Source organism: Hippichthys cyanospilos, chromosome 5, assembly GCF_059441005.1.
Source record: "Hippichthys cyanospilos isolate Australia breed blue-spotted pipefish chromosome 5, RoL_Hcya_1.0, whole genome shotgun sequence".
Taxonomy (NCBI): domain Eukaryota; kingdom Metazoa; phylum Chordata; class Actinopteri; order Syngnathiformes; family Syngnathidae; genus Hippichthys; species Hippichthys cyanospilos.
The window spans coordinates 26,029,050-26,049,908 of record NC_142373.1 but is presented as its reverse complement, the minus strand read 5'-3'; the positions used below and the strand labels follow the sequence as shown (position 1 = coordinate 26,049,908).

Below are 20,859 nucleotides of genomic sequence, written 5' to 3'. Positions count from 1 at the left end.
TCGAGACACGTTATCTCCAGCTTTGTTTCCATATAAATCATCTTCTTACTTCCGTCTTTAACATCACTAGCAATCTTGGGACCCATGGCTCACCCATTTAAGTTTGAATCAAGCAGTAAGATGCACAATAAATAGTTATTTTAAGCACTCAGATGCGATCCAGTCCGTAGCATGCCGCCATTTTGACAGTGACGCCGACTAATAGAAGACCAGTATCTTAGAAAGTCTTGACGCAGGATCAATAACAGACCAGCATTGTAGTGGTGCGTTGCATTAGAGGCAGTTTGATGGCACCAGAAAATAAGAGCAATTACCTAAGAACGCCTGAAGATAGAGACAAAACAACACAAAAACAGCTATTCCCTTGGGTCATGACAGTAGTAATTATTGTCGTAAAGCGCGAAAAATACCGTAAAGTGGGGAACGAGAAAACGTCGCAGATCACGTCATAAGCTGAAAAAAAACGTAAGGCAGGGATGTCGTAGACCAGGGGTGTATATATATATATATATATATATATATAAACTGTATACAGTGTTGGGAGTAATGCATTGCAAAAACAATGTAAACACTAACTAATGCTGTACTAATTACAAATGAGAGTAAACTAAGGCATGACAAAGCGTTTGAAAGTGGTGTTTTTTTATTTTTTTTAATTTGCCTAAAACACCATGCGATGGGAGGAGAAAAGTGCAAGGCAAACTGTTTATTTGGTGTTCTACTACAGCTAAGATGAAAAGCAAGGTTGAATATGGACAATATGTACACAAGATGACCATTACATTATATGACCATTACTTTCATTTCATCAGAGATAAAGACAAGAAAAAAAAAATCTTTAGGTGCACTTTAAGCGCGACACCTAAAGAGCTGTCTATTTCGTGAAATAGGTAGGACCAGTAAGATGACAAACCATTTAGAGCAGGGCCTTAGTAATCTGAAGCTAGTGAAAAAACACGCACAAAATTGCACTTTCTCGCTGAGAGATGACACTTCGACATCAAGAGTTTAGACGATTCTTGATGGGATTCCACAGTGGATTCACCAGCATTTGGAAACCGTCAGCAAGATCCCTGGCAGCAACTAGCAAATAATGGCAAGGTAAGCTAATGCTAGTTTTCACTGTGCAATCGCGATGTGTATCAAGATGAAGCATACAAAACTCATGTGAGCCAGTATGTTAAAAACCTTAACAATGCTGTAAAGTAGCTGCAAAACACCAAAACCATCCATATTTTAAACCTATGTCTTTAACTTAGCCAACTGATCATGAATGTGAATATTAACATTGAAATTATCAAATGCACCAACTGTTTTGCTTACAGCATGAACAATGCATCACTATGCTGTGAAGGTAAATTATGAGATTAAGAGATTAAAATGAATTAAAAAAGATTTTGTATCTTGTACACACACACACACACACACACACACACACACACACACATATATACAGTCGAACCTCTATATAGTGAACCTCTACAAAGTGAATCTCTCTTCATAGTGAACGAATCTTTACGGTCCCTTGCAAAACAGCTATATTTGACGTGTATGTAAAACCTCCTCATAGTGAAACTCCACATAGTGAATAATCTCTTCATAGTGATGCTATTAGTCAGTCCCTTGACAGCATCTACCTCTATATTGTGAATATCTGAACTTATCGAAAATTGTGAAGTTGTAAAATTGGGCGCACTGTCGGGATTTCCTCCCTTCCTAGCCGCTCTCGCGCGCCGCGACTTTCTCTTGCATTTTCACTTCGTCCGCCGTCCACTGCGCACGCGTTTCTCCGCTGGTCATCCCTCCGAAAATTCTAAGATGTCGGAATCTGCCGTGAAAAGTATGGATGCTAGATCTATAAGTCGGAAGCGAAAGCCTTTGTCGTTGGAGGAGAAGTGCGACATAATTCGGAAGTGTGCGAGTGGAGTGAAGCAGAATGCCATTGCAAAGGAGTACGATGCTTCGCCTGCTGCGATATGTGGCATTCTGAAGAAGAGAGAAGAGATAATGCGACTTGTGGAATAATAATAAAGATATTTGTTCAATGTAAAATGTTTTTACATTAGTTTTATCGCATTAGATTTGTGTTTAAACAACTTAAGTTGTTTAATGTACATTTATTTACATATTTATTTTTAAAAAAACGTATATAAAATTATTTACATATTTATTAAAAAATTATTCACATATTTCATCAATGAATTCTGAACATTTTAGGAAAACCTCTATAAAGTGAATCTCTCTTCATAGTGAACTTCTCTCCTCGGACCCTTGAAGTTCACTATGTAGAGGTTCGACTGTATATATATATATATATATATATATATATACAGTATTATATTTCACTCTCTCAGTTTGGTTTGAAAGTGGTACCCATGAATAATGAAATGAGACATTATCCCTTTTATCTCTATTGCTGCAACCAAAGACCACGCTCTAATTCCCCTGTTTTCTACTTGAGCTGTCATTAAGATTTTTCAAGGCAATAGCCTAATAAATCCTGGAACAGAACTGTGAGTTGAAAACTATCTATAGTTATATCCCCGCACAATCACAGGCTAATAATCAAACAGTTCCATAAGCATAACAACCTTCCTCACTATCTCCTCCTATGAGTTTTAGCAGATCATGACGGCCGTAACCATGCAACACGCCAGGCTTCTTTTGCAGTCACTACTACTAATGATATGAGATGTGACAATGTGGCCAAGAAGCTGTGCCTGCTCGCGCCGATTTCGCAGCGTGTCGCTCAACAGACCGCAACAAGCGTCACCAGAATGGGATATTCAACTCAGAGATATGAATTGGATGCATACACGCTCTCTGTCACAGTCTCACTTTTGCAGGGAAAGACTGAAAAGTGGTTAGGCGAATTATGTATTTTGTGTGTGTGTGTGTGTGTGTGTGTGTGTTTGCAAGGTCTCCTTTGAGAGAATCACTTTACACAAACTCACAACATGTGACATGAATGAATAAAGGTGTATCATTCATTTCTTCCGTTTTTTGAAAGCTGAGCATGTAAATGATAGTTCACGTTTATTTTAACACAAACCAAATGAATAATTTTTTTACGTACAGTATATATTTCAGACTAATCAACAAATGTCTTTTGGATCACACTAAGAAATAAAAAAAACCTATAAAAATAAAATACGGAATAAAAAAAAAAAATAATAACAAATTTACAGGGGTGGGCACTTCGTCAGCATTGACTGTCCATCAGTCCGCCGCCGACAGACACCTGGGTTTTGCAGACGGTCTGAAGAATGGCGGGAATGCTCATAAGACAGCAAATTAAAAATGTCAGCATTGCGATTTTCATCTGTCGTAGTAATCGACGGATAGACATTAAGCCAGATGTCTGTCGGACGTCCGTCGTATCTCCGTCTGCCTCCCACACCCCTTTTGACTTCCTGAAATATAATTCAAATGACTGGCATGTTTATCTGCTATAATACTGCATCTTTATAGTCAATGTAAGTCATCGTGTGAATGCAACACATCCACACAGTGTAAAATTGACTTATTTCTGGCTTTTTCCACCATGCCATGTTTATGGGAATATGTCACACAGGTCTATATGTGCTCCTTTTGGAAAAAAAACTGTGGTTTGATAAAATTGTGTTTTCCACACAAATTTCTATGAGACATGGAGGGACAATTTATCTGTGCCTACCCACAAAGTTTTAAAAACTTGCTTGCTGGCTTAAAGCATTCTCAGGGTGGGTGAACATTTATCACACACTTGCTGCAAAAGCAACATGGGTCTTTCCATCCATCCATCCCTCCATCCATCCATCCATCCATCCATCCATCCATCCATCCACTTTTTTTCTTAATCTTTAAGCCTTAGTATGTTCGTGGTTGCAGCTGTCATCAGGCTGTAGGCTGGGTTGGAACACCCTGTTGTTTGGCAATGTGTTAAGTATCATATTTCTCCAAGTACAAGTCGACCTCACTTATAAGTCGAGCCCCCCCCCCCCCCCCCACCTCCCATACTTTAATTCGGGTGAATTTTACAAAAAGGTGATTTCAAGTCTATCCCTGGCTATTCTATTAAAACACATGGTGTTTGTTTTTCACACCCATTACGAAATAATGTACAGTAGAATCCCCTCTCATCAAATTGTTGATTTTCATGAAATATTTCTATGAGCTGATTTCTCTGAAGTGCTGTCTTATCTGTGTTTTAGCTTGTTCACGTGTTTGATGTGTTTTTAAGTTTCTATTTGCACTTTTATTTCATTGTAAAGCACATTGGTTGACTATGGTCTTTTTAAATGTCTTTAGTATATAAAATTTGGCCTGACTTGACTTTTGTTTGGGACACATTTGGGACTCTTCTTATACACCAAAGCTTAAAACTTTTCATACAGTCCTTGTACATACCATATAGTTTTAACCACATGTTTTAAAAATTTGTGATGTAATGCAGCATTTGTTGTTGCTTGTGAACCCAGGCCAAAGTGTGTGTGTATGTGGGCCTCCTTAAATATGCATTTGATGTGTGTGAAAATAAATGACAGGTCATCGTTTGCTATCTGCAATCCAGTTAACACCCACGCTGACTGGTGTAGCGCTTCTCAGAGACCTTTTGGGCCACGCCAACTCGTATCTGTCCGTCTGGCATTTTAAGCGAGGCGCTCAAAGGTAGAGACTGCCAGCCAGAAAGAAAAGGACCGGGCACTAATGAGCGCGCCCAAGCTTATCACTTATTCCCTGCTAATGCTGAGCCAAATTATCTGTGTGGAAAATTAGCTCCATAAAAAGGCTAAAGGTCGAGCCTTCTGCTGGTGTCCCTGGTACACTTTCAAAAAATGAAAGGAAGGTTATAGAAAATTTGTTTTTTCACTGCTTGATTATTGATTAAATTTGTCCTGAGGGGGGCACCCAAAAAATAAAAGGAAAGAGGCTTATTACGATCAACCCTCCTGATGTATTAGAGGGCTGTTTGTTGACGAATAATCTAATTTACTTAAAAAAAAAATGTATATATATATATATATATATATATATATATATATATATATATATATATATAAATAAATATATATATATATATATATATATATATATATATATATATATATAAATAAATATATATATATATATATATTTAGTGACACTTTTAGAGTAAAATTGACAAGGGGGTGTAAAAGATTATGACAGGATAATTTATTAGGGCACTAGTATTGACATCAATGACTTAAAGGACCTAAATAGGTTGTCAGCCACCTGCGGTTCCAAAACAAATCATGCTTAGTTCCGATTGACTACGGGTGATGTAACACCTGTATATATATATATATATATATATATATATATATATATATATATATATATATATATATAGTTAAAATGCATTTGTTTTTCAATCATTTTCAATGATATCCACGATAATGCTATATCATGTATAGCATTTGCATGAAATATACCAAAAAAATTAATTCATAAAACCGAAATGCTGCTGTTCTTATTTATACTAGGACATGATATAAAAAAGTCTCCAGCTGTGACCTAATTTTTATGAAAGACACACAAAGAGATGGGCAATATATATAGCAAAACATTTAAAAAGAGCAAATGCTCTTGGAGGAAAAACATATACACAATTAAAGATTGTAAGCATGATGTCAGGCAGGTAGGCTGAATGTTTCCCACCTCCTCTGTGTCTTCCTATTACTGGAGTAATTATTAAGCCTGTCTTTTCCACTCTTCTCTCCGATGGGAAATGTGAAAAACCTAATGAACCACTCTGTTAGAATAACTGCAATGCAGGCACCAAACTATTGTGCTTAACAACAATGAGTCATTACCATTTTACTGCAACACAAACAAATCCATCTTGGCGTATAATGTCTGTTTTTTTCTCTTTTATGTAAATGTTAAAATTGATACGTTTCGAAAGATAGTTTAATGTCATCCATCTTTTACTCATTTATCTGAATAAGTAAAATAGTAATTACCCTATAAACAGACGTTTCAAGTATTGGGAATGTCCTTGCAACCAAATCGACACATGATGTTTGGCTGAGGTGGGAATGTTTGATTGATGTGACTTGATTGAGAATCTGCGATTCAAAATGATTTTTGATCAAAATGATTCAATTGACTATGACTTCAATTTATAGACGTGCAAAGAATCCCCTTGATCTACCATAACAAATAAAGACATTCGTGTTTTCTTTTTCTTTAACATTCATTAAGTTTTGAATTATAAACAAAGTGTCTTTTCCATAAAAACTGTTTGTGGACAACACTTGCTCCACTATTTTTAATTCAGTGACATACCCACCATGAGCACAGAAGATGAAAGCCTTCTCAATTGGTAAGCCATTGTTGTAAACCTAAGTGATTTGATGGACCATTTATTTTAATTAAGCGAAATATCTAAGTAATTTCACCCCATCATTCTTATTGTCTGGACGTCACAATGTCCTCAATGCACATGCGAGAGTTTTGAGTTGTGAACAAAAAATCGGAATTGAGCTTTAATCCCTGCAGTGTGAACCTAGCCAAAAACTTGACTGTGACTTGGAGTTAAAGTCCCAAAATTTGACTTGAGCCATGATGACTTGACAAACGTGATAGATATTCAATTTAAAGCTGAATGAACACATTTTCAATGGTGCAAAATACATATTTTCCACCACATAAGCGCTCAAGATCAAGCGCTCATGATATACAGTAGTTACAATGACAACTGCGCTAAGCCTAGCAAGGCACTTATAATACTGTATTGTATTCTAAACGTTTTTTCCCTCTCGGGTCATCGCAGGTCTGACTTCAATGTATTCAAGGTAAACGAAAGCAACAAAGATTGCTGATTGTGACAATTTTCTTGTTGTCTATTTCTTTTTTTTCCAACTTTGAAATTTGAACCTCCCAGCTCAAAAGGGTGTCTGAGTGCACATTTCCTAGTTACAGTAGATGTCAGTTCCCATTATTGTTGAATCTAGCATATGACACCTGTAAACATCTTTCCATCTATTTTCTATGGCCGCTTATCCTCACTGAGGTCGCAGGCTAGCCACTGCCTATCCCAGCTGACTTCGGGCAGCTTATTACTCAAAAGATAAGAGAGGCAAAAAAAATACGTGACAAATAAAATACATATGCTGCACAGGTGATAAATGGCTATCAAGGCATTCCATCCAAGTTGCAGTTACACCTAAGGCCTAAAGATGCTGTTTTGCAGTGGAAAAAAAAACAAAACAACTTTGGTAATACAGTGAACCGACGTTTATCTTGGGGGTTACTTTCCAAAAATAACGAGAGATAGGTGAAGTTCATAAAGTAGTCAGCTTTATTTTTTCATAATTACATTGATCCCTCATTGCGTTAATGCAGACCAGAAATCTCACGAGATAAGTGAATTCCACAAAGTAGGATTTGATCCCTCATGGATATTGTACGATATAAATAACGTTAATGAAAAGTGCTTACTAAAACCTTTCTATTATACATTCACTCACTTGCACAGGCTCTCTCTCATATGATGCGTTCACATGTAGGGAAGCTCTACAGGCACTTACTTGACTAGATTTCTGTCACGGGGGAGTACGGCGGTTGAGGAGGCCGGCATGGTTGCAGAGGAGGAGGACCCAAAAGCAGGGGAGCGTCGGGACAGGGGGTTGATTAAATCCATTTATTTATAAACGAACGGGAACAAAAGCGAGAAAAACAGGACGGCAAAAAACTCGAACTAAGGGCGCAGGCAGGCTGGCAAAACAGAAAGCAAAACACTAGGGACAGGCTGGCAGGAAAACACGGAGCTGAGGGACTCGGGGCAAGACGGGACTACGAGACAATACGATAGAGACAATATGACATGACGTGACAGAGACAATCTGGCAGGTTGTGGATGGAAGTGAGCGGGCTTTATACTAGGCGGGTGAGTGGCAGCAGGTGTTAGTGTTTGGGCTGATTAGCAGGAGGGCTGAGCAGGTGAGGCTGGGAGTGAGGTGGCTGAACTGGTGAACTGTGACAGATTTCTGCTGAAGGTTCTGACAAGAATTTCCGACAATGATGGGGAGTTGGTGCCACCGCTTTTTCTTTGGCGAAAATGCCCTTAAATAATGCCAGGACACAATCGACACAGTTGCTATCTCGATAGCAATGGTTCGGCAATCAGTTTTGATCCCCGCTGTATGCGTTAACGGCGTCCAATGTAATGTCGGAGAAGCCCTCAGGGTATAGCAGTCACACTAGCAGCATAGCATTATGCGGCCAAAATCCTGCATAATCGCGCATGACTTTAGGCCCCATTTTTTGTCCAACTCAAGTTCAGCATCCGTTCCGTCATCTCAATCAGAGCAATCTGAATGTTAGTCAGGCACATTTACGATACCATATCCACGTCAACATTCTTTTAGGAATATTGAGTAGCCATTTCTAGGGCGTCACAAGCAAACAAATCTAACGTGTTCAGAAGGTGCAAGTGTTGACCAGAGAGTGAGGTGTGCAATCAACAAGCTTGAATTCTGCATTATACAATACAGGCGTCTGGAAAAATCAGCTTGCTGGATTGATGTCACCAAGCCAATCAGATGACAGCAAACCGAGCCCAGAGGAAAGGGATATGAAGGGAGATGGAGGGATTTTTTTTTTTAAATCTGTGATGTAGTGAAGCCACAAAAACCACCAGCAAGGGTTCATTTTACTTCTTTAAATAAAAGGGATCTATTTTGATGACCTGAGCAAGTCCAAAATAAAAAACCAGTGCAGTTTAAAATGTTCATTTTCACACTTGATTAGCCACCTATGGAATTGACATTCTGGTATTAAACTATACGATAATTTTTGAATTTGTTATTATTATGATACATAAGGCAAATCAGGCGAAGAACAGGTAAAGTTCCGCTCGCAGATCGATTGACTGCCTGGTATCTTGAGGTGACGTCATCTCAATTTGCATATTCAACTCAAACCCAAAAGCAGATCCATGCGTGCAAAGGAAGATTCGTGAATCCAAAGGAGATTCACGCAAAGACTTGTATTTGTGTCTCGCGAGAGTCCGACTCATACGAGTGGTAAAACACGGATCCAAATTTGAAAACACAAATACAAATCTGAAAACACGAATACGAATGATGAAACACAAATACAAATTTGAAAACACGCGTTTGTCTATTTGAAAACACGGATACGTCTTTTTTACAACCATCTTACGCCATAGATCCATTCGTGAATCCAAAGGAGAGATTCACTCACGTGTCTCGCGAGAGTCGTTCTCATACGCATTTGAAAACACGGATACAAATTTGAAAACACGCATACGTCTTTTTGACAGCGATCTTACTCCATAGAGGGTTGCCGGGTCAAATTCTATCTTGCACAGGACTTCCTGTGTGGAGTTTGCATACGTATTCTCCCCGAGCTCTCATGGGTCTTCTCCAGGCACCCCGTATGGTAGATATATTGGACACACCAAATTACCCTTAGATGTGATTGTGAGTGTGAATGCTTATTTTTCTCTGCGCACCCTACAATTAGCTAGCAAGCAGTCCTGGGTGTCCGCTTCTTACTGCCCAAAGACAGCGGCTCTAGTGAGGATAAGCGGCTAATGAAAATGGATGTGGGTGAATGGATTTAATACATGGGTTCATAAGTACAGGTTAGATAAATTGATGAATAATATTCTTGATTATAATGGACTTCGGACCAGTTCTGTTGTCTCAAAAACCTGGTGCTGGCATTTGAAAAAAAAAAATCCTAAAAGGAAATTATGATTGACACCTGGAGCCAAATTGGCCAAATTTCATCACATAGCATTTTTGTGTATCCTGTCATGATGCACATGTACTGCACGTCGGGTTTTCAATCTAATTTATTTGTGGCCAGGTACAATTATTTTTCTTGTTGTCCATGGTAAAACACACACATTTTTCCAGGATAATTGTTCTTCAGAAATTTGCAGTGTTTTTTATGTTAAAGCCAGACTGAAGGCAATTTAATTATAAGGAGCAAAGCTATTTCTGTAGGTTCCTCATGCCTCCATGCTTGCAGCCTGTTTGTTGCGGTAATTTGTGGGGGGAGGGGGGCCCGAACAGGGCCAAAGATTTTTCCACAGGGTTGCCGTACATAAACAGACATAACCCCACAGTGACTTCATTATTTCTATTTGTGCGCGTGTCATGGTGGGACGGCTTCCATCCTCATTAACAGCTCTGTCTCTCTCTCTCTCTCTCTGGGGATGAGCTCTCATGTGTCCCGTTTTCCAGTATTTATTTATTTGGACAAATTCATCCGGGAGCGAACCCCGTCTGCTGGCCGTGATTGACGCCAGGCTATGTTCCAACACGTCACTGGCCACTTAAAAGAGCCTGAGGGAGTTTGAGAGCTGGGATTTCACGACCTTGCCGAGAGTCAAATCACTACGCGCACGCATTTCCCCGGAGGATTTCTATACAGTGGCTAACACTAAACCACCATTAGAGGGAAAACTTCAAATAAGACTTTTGAAATATACTGTGGCACTCCAATTGCTCTGCTGGAGAGAAATAAGTCACGGTGAAGCCTCTGAGGTCATGTAAAATCTATATCATTTGTATGGATTTTAAAGCCTTGATTCTTCCTGAAAGTAAAAAAAATAAATAAATAATCAAATCAATTTCAATGTCAAATCCTTGCCTTTATTTACTGCAGAAGCGATGTATAGTATTCAGTATATGCATACTATACATATATAGTACATGAATATTATAATGTTTGTATAATGCTGCATAGACTACATATATTTTTAAAATGTTTTAACTTGTCATACAGGGGTAAAAAGAACTTAATGAATCATTTGTATGGATTTTGAATCATTATTTCTCCCTGTAACTAAATAAAAGATAGACAATAAAATCAATTTCAATGTCAAATCAGTGGTGTACACAAATTTAACATTCATTTAACCATTTTAAGCCAAATGGGTAAAGGCAACATCATTCTTAACTGGATGATATTAGTATAATGCCGTATAGACTACATATATGTTTAAAATGTTTTAAATTGTCATACAGGTATAAAAATAATTTAATGACTGCAAATGATTAGATAAGAAACAATAAATAAGCCTGTTGGAAGGTTTGAGACGAACAATGTCTAATGTATTTTGTCAATACTACGATGTGACCTGAATATAAATTTCATCATGAAAAAAGGCAGCAAAAGGAAAATTCAAGGAGAGAAATAAAACCAACAACATAGCATTAGTCATAAGATGTCGTATCTGAATTATAATGAACGCTATAGTCATAAGATGTCGTATCTGAATTATAATGAACGCTACGGGGGCGCCTTCGGGTGGTTTCACATGTTCTTTGTGTGACCACGCAAATTAACAGATGGCGGTCTCACTGTGAAATGACAAATACAGTGTAACACCTTCAAGTGTTATCAGTTGATTAAATGAAGATAGAATGTGTTGTGAAGAAAATAACAATATTAATAATATAATATTAATATTAATAATATATGCAATATTTTTTGAGGTTTTCCACACACTTTTTTGTCAACTGAATTAATACGCCACCAAACTTCTCTCCCCATTGAACTCTTCTTCAACTGCCTTTTATCATTCTCATTGTTCCTCACCTACACCAGAGCTACAACCAACAGTTCAATATGGACCAAACACACACAGGCTCCCCTCGGAACAAAAAAAGGTTATGAGGTTGTTTATTGCCTTGCTGTCGTCCGACATATGACTTTGGACCCTGAGGACGGATGCTAACTGCTGCAAAAATGATTCCTCTATACTCTAGCGTGTTCTTATTCTTCAATGGTTTTCAGCCTGTCTTGGCTCTGAGATTGTACAGCCAGTGGGAAGAACCCGTCAGGATTTTGCAAAGGCGAGAGCCCAGATTGTTTCTCCCGCAGACTCCAGATGGTTTATGCAATGAAAACGTTTAAGTTTTCTTTTCTGATGGGGGCTCTTTGCTCAGTTGCAAGGCACTAACACACTGAAGGGTAACTCTCCAAAATATATCATTGTTCCAAGCACCGAGCTTCCTTCAAGGGTAACTTGGTTTTAGCTGTTCCTGAAATAATCAACCTTAATTGTACAAGTGTTAAAGGGAAGGTAAAGTATTTGAAGTATATGAAATCAAGCAGCAAAATTCATATGTTTTAGTGGCGGCCATTTTGCCATTTGCTGTTGACTGAACATGCCATAAAAGTTCGAGCTATTTAACCACCTAATGCAAAAAGACGATCTAGTCATCAATGCTCATTTTGCCTCTGAAAACTTTTGGATGCTTGGGACTGGCAATACTAAAAATCTATGGGCCCTAATGATTGGCGTCCCAAAATTGCGCTATAAAAAAGGACAAGGGAAGTCTTAAAGTTCCAAATACATTTACAAGATCTGTGCAAAAACAACAACAGATATAAACAAATGTCACAATAACATTTATCAAAATAATAGAAATATTTGAATGAACTTTCATTTTCTCCAGGCCTAAAGATAATTCTTTTTTTAGAAGATTTAGATTCACTTTATTGTCACTTAGATGCGCTCAAGTGCATACATGTGAGAACCCTTTGGCAAAGAAGCTTCAATAAATATATTTGTTAAAAAGAAAGAGGGAAGGGGAGGGGTTTGCAAGGACAAACAATTCCACTGTGCAATTTTTCAGTGAAATAATTTGAATGGTTTAAAAATTTGGCCCACAACTTGTTGATAAAGAAGAACGTTTTTCCTCCTGAAGATTAACCATTTGAGAAGCATTGCACCCTCCATCTGTCAACTAACACAAGCATACTGAAAATTATCATTGATGCAGAGTCAACAGATGATAAGCAGCATTATGTTTTACACGGATGAAAATCACAGGAAATTCCCCAATAGCTCATACTGCAAATTAATGTGGTGGTCTTGTCACAAGGAATAACGTTAGCTAACTTAGCATAAACTTAAGACAGACATGTGTTAGCTGACATGTGCTAACTATGACTTAATATACCTTTCTCATTTCTCGCTGATTCAATCCTGGTTCAGCTGAATAACTTTCTGATATCCATCCCGGAATTACACTTTAAGTCAATTCAAAATTATATTTTTAATATGTTGGTGTCGGCTAAACCCACCGACTTCTCGCAGCGATTCTCATCATCTGCTTCTACCTCGCGCGCTCGCAGAACACGGAAGTAAAATCAGTCGAAGTTGCTTACACATGAATATATTACCATATTAATCTCCATGTGCCCATTGTTTATGTGGATTGACTACAGTAGCAATTAATCACTATACTAAGTAGTATGTGGCATGTGTGCTCTAAAGTGAATTTGTTTTTATGGGTGAAATTTTTACTGGGGCACTTCAGAACAGTACTATAGCATGTACCCAGTCAAATCTGTCTGGCGATGCAGCTGGTTGTAAAGGAATCCAGACAATGCTTCAAAATAAAAGGTGGGATATCAAGTAATTTATGAAATGAACACCATTGGTACACTTTTATTTTGGAGTTACTCTCGGAAGCAAGATTATACAACGATCTAGTTGTCATGTACTTGATCATCTTTTCCTCACGGCGTGAGCAGTATCCAGCGTAAACAAAGCTGTGTTCTTTTTTTCCCTATTGACGTTCTTTTTCCAGTGAGATCAAACAAACATGGCGGATTAAGTTATCAAATATGTTCGTAAGTGGTCACAATTTGCTGAGTAAATGAATAGATGGATGATGAGTAATATTTAGATGTCAAAATAAAGAATATATGAATGCATTGTAATTTGAAGGTATGTGTCCCTGATACAGGCAGAACACAAAGTCATACTTAACTCATACTGGCGCTGACTTCCGGCAGATTCTGAAACTGCGGTTACAGAGTGGTGCTGATTTTAATAGAAATAAAATATTAAAAATGGAGTCAAATCATGATCCTCACAAGTGGAAAAGACAAGACAGTTAACTTTTACAGTTGGCTGGAAATGCACTCAGTGTTCACAGTAAAAAAAAACATTTGAGCGAAATCATTGCAAATGGCCTGTCTTATAACACGGACATCTTTAGGCAGCCATACACTCAAGCGTATATGTTGGGTACGTTTAGCATGTGCTCTGTCAAGTCAAGATGTCACTCCTGAGAGCATATTCTACATCTTTATTTACTGCCCATCTGTGGTACTTTTACAAGCAAGATAGCATGAGACAACTCCCAGCGGCTTATAAAGATAGCATAAGAATGCTTGCTGAGAGCCTTGAGAAGGTTGCGATTTTTTGCCCCCTGTTATTTTCCCTTCTTATTATTTTATTCTTTTCTGTCTTGTTTCATCTGTTACTATAATATAGACCCCCTGGGTCTGAAATAAAAAAAGAATTAATATGTTTATCCTTCTTTCCCTTCTTTGCGCTGCTTTTCCATAATTTGGATCGCACGGGTACTGGAGCCAAATTCAGTGGGTTTTGGGCAAGAGGCTGGTTTCACCCTGAGATGGTTGCCGGCCAATTGCAGGCCACATGTCAATATGCAACCGCTCACTTTCACATCCATTGCTAATTCATATTCATAATCTTAGACAAAAAATGTTGATGGAATGTGTATATATATATATATATATATATATATATATATATATATTCAGTTTGAACAAAGTGTCCTGTTCTTTTTTAACTAAGGAATGAAAACGTTTTTAATCTAATTTGTTGATTAATTGACAAATAATCAATGTCAGTCGTCATCATCACTCTGCCATATATACATATTGAGTGTTTTACTTTTTTCGTGTTTTACTATACTGTGCTGTACCGGGCTTTACTGTTGGGGTTGATATGCTCTCACCTGCTTCCGAGCAGACACATTATACGTCGGCTTATTCTCTATCATAAATGTAATGGTGGCACAGCTGTGGGAAAACAGATAAGCACTATGAAAGTGTTTATGTTTTGACAGAGGATGAATGAGCAGCCAAGCTTTTTGGAGCCGTTTGCCAAATTAAGCTACAGTGCAGCGGTGCAAATCAATACATTAGGTCTCTATTTTAAGAAAAGACTCATTCCTCTTTGGCAAAAGTGCCAGTCTTGCCCTTAACGGCTGCAAGCAGGCCCTCGATTATCTGGCAAAAAGCAGCCACCGTATTTAATGATGCCGCGGCTCTGCAGCGTCCCGCAGGCGATGTGTGTCTGTTTGCAGCCAGACAGCAAACCACGCCAACATTTCTTGTCCATGTCTCGACTGTGAACTCGTCAGAAATGCCACAAGTAACGATCTATCCTTTGTGGCTCTTTGCTTTGCGGCATGATTCCTTTTTGATTGAATATGTCACCTGGCTAGAATCAGTTAGCGGCATCATTAGTCTTTGGAGAGAGTCCATTGTCTCACTCCCTCAGCCGCTCTCTGTTTGCCAGTGTACAGTATATCCCTTTGGCTTTGTTCGGAGGTGAAAATGAAAAAGACAAATGATGCTTCACAAATGTGCTCCGACGTGTTCTGTTCCTGGATGTGAGAATGCCTTTTTTTCCCAGTGGCCACATATGAAAGGATATTTTCCGACCACATGATGATTCTTATCTTTCAGTTGTAAATAGAATAGTGATGTGTAGTTCAAAGGCATGAGAAAAGATCTCTTCATCTGGCTCGCCGTGGTGTCTGTTTATTTTCTAACTGTATTTTACATATTCACCCCTCTTGCTTAATTGCAGGCTGCTTAATACAAAGTCCTTCAAGCTACACATTTTTCAATAGCAGAGGTTCCCAACCACCGGTAGATCAACTGGTACCGGGCTGCATGGGCCGCATCCGCAATAAAAATGTTTAGGAAATGATTTACCGTAATTTCCGCACTATAAGGCGCACCTAAAAGCCTAATTTTTTTAACAAGCCGATGGTGCGCCTTATAATCAGGTGCGCCTTATATATGGATCAATGTTGAGATTGGGATTCGTAGATGGGGAATGAACTGATAAAGTAAGCTTTACCTGTTTCTTTTGTGTTTACAGTTGAACAAGGTTGGTCATATTGACATTGAGTTATTATGCTATTGAGAGTTTAGATTTATTATTTCAGTTATTATTGATTTTACTTTGAGTATTACTATATTGTGATTGAAAACGTTTTTAAACTATGACATGAATTGAAGGTGCGCCTTATAATCCGGTGCGCCTTATATATGGAAAAAGTTTTTAAAATGTCATTAATTGATGGTGCCCCTTATAGTGCGGAAAATACGGTAGTTTAACAGTTCATTCATTGGTGCTTTGTTTGGCTTGATCTTTTGTTTTTTTGCCGCTGCATCTGGCCGCTGTTGATATTCCATTTTTTAGTAGAAAGGATGGTGTGGCTTCATTTGAGAGCAATCATTTGGTGACGCACACATTGTTTTGTCTGACTGTCTTTAAAGGGACAGTGTGTAAGATTTAGAACATTTTTTTTATTAAAAAGGAATAAATTAAATGATTGTAAATTTCAAAAACTTTCAAATGAATATGTTCTTAATGACCAACAGTAAGTTTTAAATATAATCATGGGTCGAGTTATCATTAAATTATATTGCATAGGAGGTGGCACGTCTCTGGAGGCGGCCATGTTTGTTATAGCTATGAGCAACGGTAACGGTGCAGCACCTGCAGCACCTCCTGCTGTCCATAATGAAAAATGGTCTAAATCTTTATCCCTTTAAGTAGTACTTTCCTTGTAAGTGACTGTGGATAACATGCTAGCTAATGTTAGTTCTTATCTTCAGCAAGTTATACAGTGCTGTCTTGTATGTGTTCGTTAGCATTTTTGTTTGTGCCACGTATCTCCCTTTGATATATTTTCTCGATGAACGGGTCCATTTTTAAGCACACTTACATATAAAGGACACACTTGTTTTCTCAATTCACAGACTTAACGTCACTATTGCACATTAAGGAAACAAACCAGTAGAGAAAATAAGCCAAACTTTATTCAAATTCTGGATTTAATCCTATTAAAATTGGATTTGTGCTAATGAGTGATCATTCACAGACATTTTTGGACCATAAGAAATTAAATACGTATTTTGGGGGGAAAAAAATGATGAACTAACAAGCCAAAGTACATAAATTATGCACGTGCCTTATTATAAGATGCACTGTCGATTTTGAGGAAAAAATAGCGTGTCTTATACAGCGTTCCCATGTTTTCTGTGTTTAATGGAAAAAACCCTGCTATAAGTGAATTCTGCAAAGTAAAATTTACCCCTTGACCTTTATTATTTTTATACATGAATAATGTGTATAAAATGTAATTGATAAAACCTTGACTACCTTTCTTCCCCATACCCAGTGATCACCTAATTTTAATATGATGGCTAAACAGCCCTGTGTCTCTTTTTGGATGCAAACTATTTTTTTCTTTTAAAAAACACAACTTACAGTGCGTCAGAACGTGGCAAGCGGTTGCTAATTCTCCCCGAGTATTCGCAGGATCGAGCCCAACCCCGACACCATATTTAACTTCTCAAAGGTCCAGGCTTAGCCTGAGTTGTTTGTTCCTGTTGTGTCTCCTGACTTTTGTCGGGAGACACAGGGGATTCTCTCTCAAGAGCTGAAGTTGTACTCGAGATAGCAGTCGTCGCACTTTGACCCAACTGGAGCCTGTACCCCCCCCCCCCCCCCCCCCAAAAAAAAAGACAGGAGAACGAGGCAGCAGAGTTCACAATGCAGCCAATCGTTTTATTTTAGTTTAGTGTTTTATTTTACTGGCCGCTTAAACACACTCACATCACTGATTTCTCTTCATACTCTGGCACGCACGCCTCATGCAGATCCCCTCACACTCCCCTTCCCCTCCTCCCAACATATATGTCTCTGCACAGCTTTTGCTCCGTCACAGTCACCATACGCCCACTGCCTGTTTCTTGTGAAGAGTAGTTACCGCTGTGCCCCTTACGAAATGTCATGACTATGTCGGTGTAGAATGACAGTAGTTTAGTTTCTAACAAAGTGCCTTTATTTGTAGCTGAACAAGACAGATTCTTAACAGGCTGTTAGACTCCACATATTCAGACTCGACATTAGATTGAGTGTGTTAGTGTTATTGTACATTGAGTGGGTAAGCGATGCAGTAAAGCAGTGACGTAAAGTGTCACATAACAATGTATCTACTGTACAGTGTTATGTATGACATTTGACATATTTTCTAAATTGAAATTGAAGCTGCAAAAATTGAAGTGCAAAATGGCAAGGGAGTACTGTCATCCCAAAAGGACGGTACGGTAAGGAATTTTTCTCACCACCCGCCACCTCTCCTATCATCTAAAAATGTTTGCATTTCTACAATAATCTGTTCTACCATGAACCAGTCCCTGACAGAAAAAGAAGCCTTGGCAAAATAAGAGTAGGTTCACTCATTTTCAAAAGCCCTCAACACAAGCTACTTCCTACCTTAAAACATATGGGCATGCATTGGGGTTGGCATGTTTTGATGAAATTATGTTGCAGTTTTTAAGACATTGGAACTGTTTTAAAAAGAAAAAAAAAATAAATGACATATAACGTAGCTCCTTGAATTGGGAAAACAGTTGCTCACCGACTGACAACAATATTGAGTACTGTATTTGTCTTGATTTTGATTCCCACAGACATTTGTCGGCAATATCAATTCAGAGGGTGTCATCCAGAACAAGCTCTCCCACTCTGTAAGAGCCCGTTTTCTTCGATTCATCCCTCTCGACTGGAATCCAAGTGGCTGGATGGGCCTCCGAGTGGAAGTCTATGGCTGTTCCTACAGTAAGTAGAATATGCCGTAACTGTATTTGCATATCTTGCCTTCTTCTATTTTTAGAGCCCAGATACGGACAGATACTTTTACAATTTTAATTTTCAAAGTTGGAAATAATGGATATTGAAATTGTTCAGAAGATTTTGTGTAAATGCTTTGATTCCATTCAAAAGATAACCTAAGTGGGGTGTTTTTTTTACTCTGCCATTAGACATATTAGGTCAAGATAGTCCATGCAGAGTTGTTTTTTACACTGCCATAAGACATATTAGGTCACTTGAGACCCAAAAATTGGAATCGTGTCATTTCAGTCATGCAGTCTAAATCCAACCACAGAGGCAAACATCCATTCGCACTCACATTCACACCACCGCTGAGTGGGGATAAATCCCACGCTGCTTGCATGGAAGTCAAGCAAAAACAGTTACTGACTTGTATCAAAGATGTTTTCATTTATTTGGCTTTGGAATCAACTTAATATCACAACAACACACCGTCAATTATTACCCGTTAGATGCACAATCAAATTAAATCTCGTACACACAAGGTGGATCAAATATTATGCCCTTATATTTAACGAATTTCGATTTTAGGATCGTTTTATTAATTTATTAACAGTCTTATTACTGTGCTTGCAATTTACTCTGGTGTCATATTACAAACGATTATTTTTGGAGCAGGTTTTAAAATTTTGGTTACTTTAGCTTCAGAAGAACAGCTCTGTGTAAAAACCATTGATGTTAAATTAGTACCTAAAACAGGCCATTAAAATCCCAGTGAAAGCATTTTGGCTGTTTTAAATGCAGGTGTACTTAATGAAGTATCCCATGAGTTCACATGATAACAATTTTCCACAGTTGTTAAAAAAAAAACACTTCCAAGGGATTCACTTGAAAATGGGGCAATTAAAAGCAGTGAGCGTGGCGGACAATGTCACAATGAGCAGTTTTATTGCGTCCGGCTGCTTCACACACACTTCACCATCAGTGTTAGACAAACATAAACGCTGTCTCGCCATTGCAGCCGCTGTCGTATTCTTCAGATGATCAGCTTCAGCCTTCAAATGAAAATAAGACCGGCCGGTTTAGCGGCACTCATTTGCAGTCACATTGTCATGCGTTGCTCGCGTCGCCATGTTGAAGCGTGGCATCTTTCACAAGAAGGATTATGTAAAGGTGTCGGCCAAAATGCTGTCTCGCCGCCAATCGATTGCATACTCTATGAAGGATGAGGCGCACTAATGATGAGGGGAGATGAGGTGTTCTTCTCAGCCGCCACAGCGTGAGGGAAGACATTTGTAAATTAAACTGTCATTTTTAGTCTGAGCGTAACACTTTGCTTTTCTCGTAGCGATCACGGTTATTGTTTATTATTACTGAAGACAACGCAGCCGGCTTCTATAGAGGCCTTTCTCAAAGACCAACAGCACAACGCAACAGGGGTTAGCATCAGAGCCATGATTGGAAGAGAACACGTAACATTTTATTGCTTATAAAGGGGACAAAAAAGTTTTTTTAATTGCTTGTACACAAATAGTTGAGTCAGTGTAGTGACTGAAAAACCATCAAGTATGATATGAAACAACCAAGTTTATGGGTTGTAATTGACCTACTCCTGAAAATGTTCCAATGAATGAGCTGCAATTTCTTCCGCAAGGAAAAATAGAATCCATGTTATCTTTCTTATCACCTTGTTTGCGCTATGCAGCTTAGTCACTTCTTTAGTGTGAGTCCCTAAGTCAGGGGTGTCAAAAGCATTTTAGCTCTGGGGCCACATTCTTAAGTGGGCCGATCTGGTAAAATACAATTTGTGTCACCTATATGTAGATTTATGCTATGCATGCCAGCCTAGCCCCAATTTCATGAATTCTTTTTGGTTCCTTATATATCCCAATTAAAAAAAAAAAAAAAAATGGCTGGAAATGAATGGAAATCTTTTTTTATCAACCGTTTGCCATGTTTTTCATAAAAAGCTAATTTTGTTTAGAATGAATACATGCTAATTACTCACCACAAACACTCATAAAGTGTTATTTTCCTTCATTGACCCATCTCTGAGAGGTCCTGCTCAATGTTGCGCTCGTCGCACTAGACCCACGGGACCTGAGAAATCACCTGGTCCTTGCTTTGTCCGCTTTGTGACATCCCTATCTGATTAATGCCCTTGTACTACCCCTATATCATTCCTG

The 20,859-nt window shown here is 38.4% G+C and overlaps 1 protein-coding gene across 1 annotated transcript in view; it reads left to right on the top strand.

Moving 5' to 3' along the window:
- Positions 1–20,859, top strand: part of LOC148424135 (contactin-associated protein-like 5) — a 176,718-nt gene that overhangs the window by 63,657 nt on the left and 92,202 nt on the right. Inside the window, exon 4 of the mRNA XM_088414911.1 lies at positions 18,532–18,679. Within this exon, the coding sequence (XP_088271037.1) occupies positions 18,532–18,679 (148 nt within the window). The remainder of the gene's footprint in view (positions 1–18,531; positions 18,680–20,859) is intronic.